The sequence below is a fragment of the Budorcas taxicolor genome, chromosome 11 (assembly GCF_023091745.1).
Source record: "Budorcas taxicolor isolate Tak-1 chromosome 11, Takin1.1, whole genome shotgun sequence".
NCBI classification, from domain to species: domain Eukaryota; kingdom Metazoa; phylum Chordata; class Mammalia; order Artiodactyla; family Bovidae; genus Budorcas; species Budorcas taxicolor.
The window spans coordinates 158,777,091-158,779,219 of record NC_068920.1 but is presented as its reverse complement, the minus strand read 5'-3'; the positions used below and the strand labels follow the sequence as shown (position 1 = coordinate 158,779,219).

The 2,129-nt window shown below is 69.9% G+C and overlaps 1 protein-coding gene across 1 annotated transcript; it reads left to right on the top strand.

Moving 5' to 3' along the window:
* The first annotated feature begins 357 nt into the window (after positions 1-357).
* IER5L (immediate early response 5 like) lies at positions 358-1,899 on the top strand. The gene has a single exon (XM_052649389.1). The coding sequence runs from the start codon at positions 549-551 to the stop codon at positions 1,767-1,769; it is 1,221 nt and encodes a 406-aa protein (XP_052505349.1). The 5' UTR covers positions 358-548; the 3' UTR covers positions 1,770-1,899.
* Positions 1,900-2,129: the final 230 nt, after the last annotated feature.

The window sequence follows — 2,129 nt, the reverse complement described above, 5'->3', positions numbered from 1 at the left end:
CCCTGGGCTCCCAGGAACTAGGCCGAGGGCTGCCACGGGCTCCAACGTGACGGCTGCGAGGCGGCCACCTCGCAGATAGCGGCCCCCGTGACTCCAAGTCCCGCGCGGCGCGGCGGCCCCAGGAGAACATTCGAGGCAGCGGCAGCGTTGGAGGCCCCGGGTCCGTTCGGTATTTGAATAGCACAAAGGAACCGCCTTGGTCTGATTGGCCAGCTTAGAGGCCCCGGGGCGGGCAGCGTCTGTCACTCGGGAGGTTTGGAGCACTCTCATTGGCTCATCAGGTGTGGGGCGGGGCCCGGACGCCCGGCTAAATAGCTGGGGCCCGGGCCGGCCGAGGCTCATTGCTTTGGCGCCGTCTGGGGAGCACGATCCCGCGGGTGGCGCGCAGCGCATGGTGGCGGCTCCTCTCGGAGCGCAGCCGACCCGCTGACCCGGGCTCCGTTTCCCCTGCCCAGCGCGTCCCGGAGGCCGGCTGGAAGCCGAAACAGCAGCAGCCTTAGCAGCAGCAACGGCCGCGGCTGCTCCGCCGCCGCCGTCTTCAAAGGAGCATGGAGTGCGCCCTGGACGCCCAGAGCCTGATCAGCATCTCCCTGCGCAAGATCCACAGCTCCCGGACCCAGCGCGGCGGCATCAAGCTGCACAAGAACCTCCTGGTGTCCTACGTGCTCCGCAACGCGCGCCAGCTCTACCTGAGCGAGCGCTACGCCGAGCTCTACCGGCGCCAACAGCAGCAGCAGCAACAGCAGCAGCAGCCGCCCCACCACCAGCACCAGCACCTCGCGTACGCGGCGCCGGGCATGCCGACTAGCGCGGCCGACTTCGGCCCTCTCCAACTTGGCGGCGGCGGGGACGCGGAGGCGCGCGAACCGGTCGCCCGTCACCAGCTGCACCAGCTCCACCAGCTCCACCAGCTGCACCTCCAGCAGCAGCTGCACCAGCACCCGGCGCCCAGGGGCTGCGCGGCGGCGGCGGCGGCGGCCGGGGCGCCCGCGGGCGGCGCGGGGGCGCTCTCGGAGCTGCCCGGGTGCGCCGCGCTCCAGCCGCCGCACGGCGCGCCCCACCGCGGGCAGCCCTTGGAGCCGCTGCAGCCGGGTCCTGCGCCGCTGCCGCCGCCGCCGCCGCCCGCGTCTCTCTGCCCGCGGGACCCTCGCGCCTCGGCCGCCTGCTCCGCGCCCTCCGCGCCCCCTGGGGCCGCCCCTCAGGCCGCGGCCGCCGCCTCCCCGCCCTCCTCCCCGGCCCCCGCCTCCTCCCCCGGCTTCTACCGGGGCGCGTACCCGGCCCCCTCGGACTTTGGCGTGCACTGCAGCAGCCAGACCACCGTGCTGGACCTGGACACTCACGTGGTGACCACGGTGGAGAACGGCTACTTGCACCAGGACTGCTGCGCCTCCGCCCACTGCCCCTGCTGTGGCCAGGGCGCCCCGGGACCCGGCCTGGCGTCCGCCACCGGCTGCAAGCGCAAGTATTACCCTGGCCAGGAGGAGGAGGACGACGACGATGAGGATGCAGGCGACCTGGGGGCCGAGCCCCCCGGGGGCGTCCCGTTCGCCCCCTGCAAGCGCGCTCGCTTCGAGGACTTCTGCCCGGACTCGTCCCCGGACGCGTCCAACATCTCAAACTTGATCTCCATCTTTGGCTCGGGCTTCTCCGGGCTGGTGAGCCGACAGCCGGACTCCTCCGAGCAGCCGCCGCCGCTCAACGGGCAGCTGTGCGCCAAGCAGGCGCTCGCCAGCCTCGGCGCCTGGACTCGAGCCATTGTCGCCTTCTAGGGACCCCCGAGGGCACGGGGACCCGTGGCCCCGCGGGGCTGGGGCCAGACAAAGACTCGGCCAAGGGGCGAGAGGAGGGAACGAACGGGCGCCCGGCCACTCCGGGCTGAGCAGGGGGTGAGCAGAGGGAGACGACTGATGTTTTATAAATTGTAAAATAAAAAAAAAAAAGAAATCTAAGATCTTGGACTTTATTTTTGCAGAGAGAAAAAGCGCCTATTTAAGTATGCTTTGTGTTTCTCCTACTCTTTTTTTTTTTTATTATTGTAGTGATTGCAGTGGTGTTTAGCGAGGAGCCAGCCACGTGAGGAAGGGCTGCTGCCCGGAGGAGGTGCCGGGCAGCCGGGGGGCGAGGCAGGG

Bases quoted from the DNA above. Each gene is read 5' to 3' on its own strand.
- IER5L (XM_052649389.1), top strand. From the start codon at position 549: ATGGAGTGCGCCCTGGACGCCCAGAGCCTGATCAGCATCTCCCTGCGC.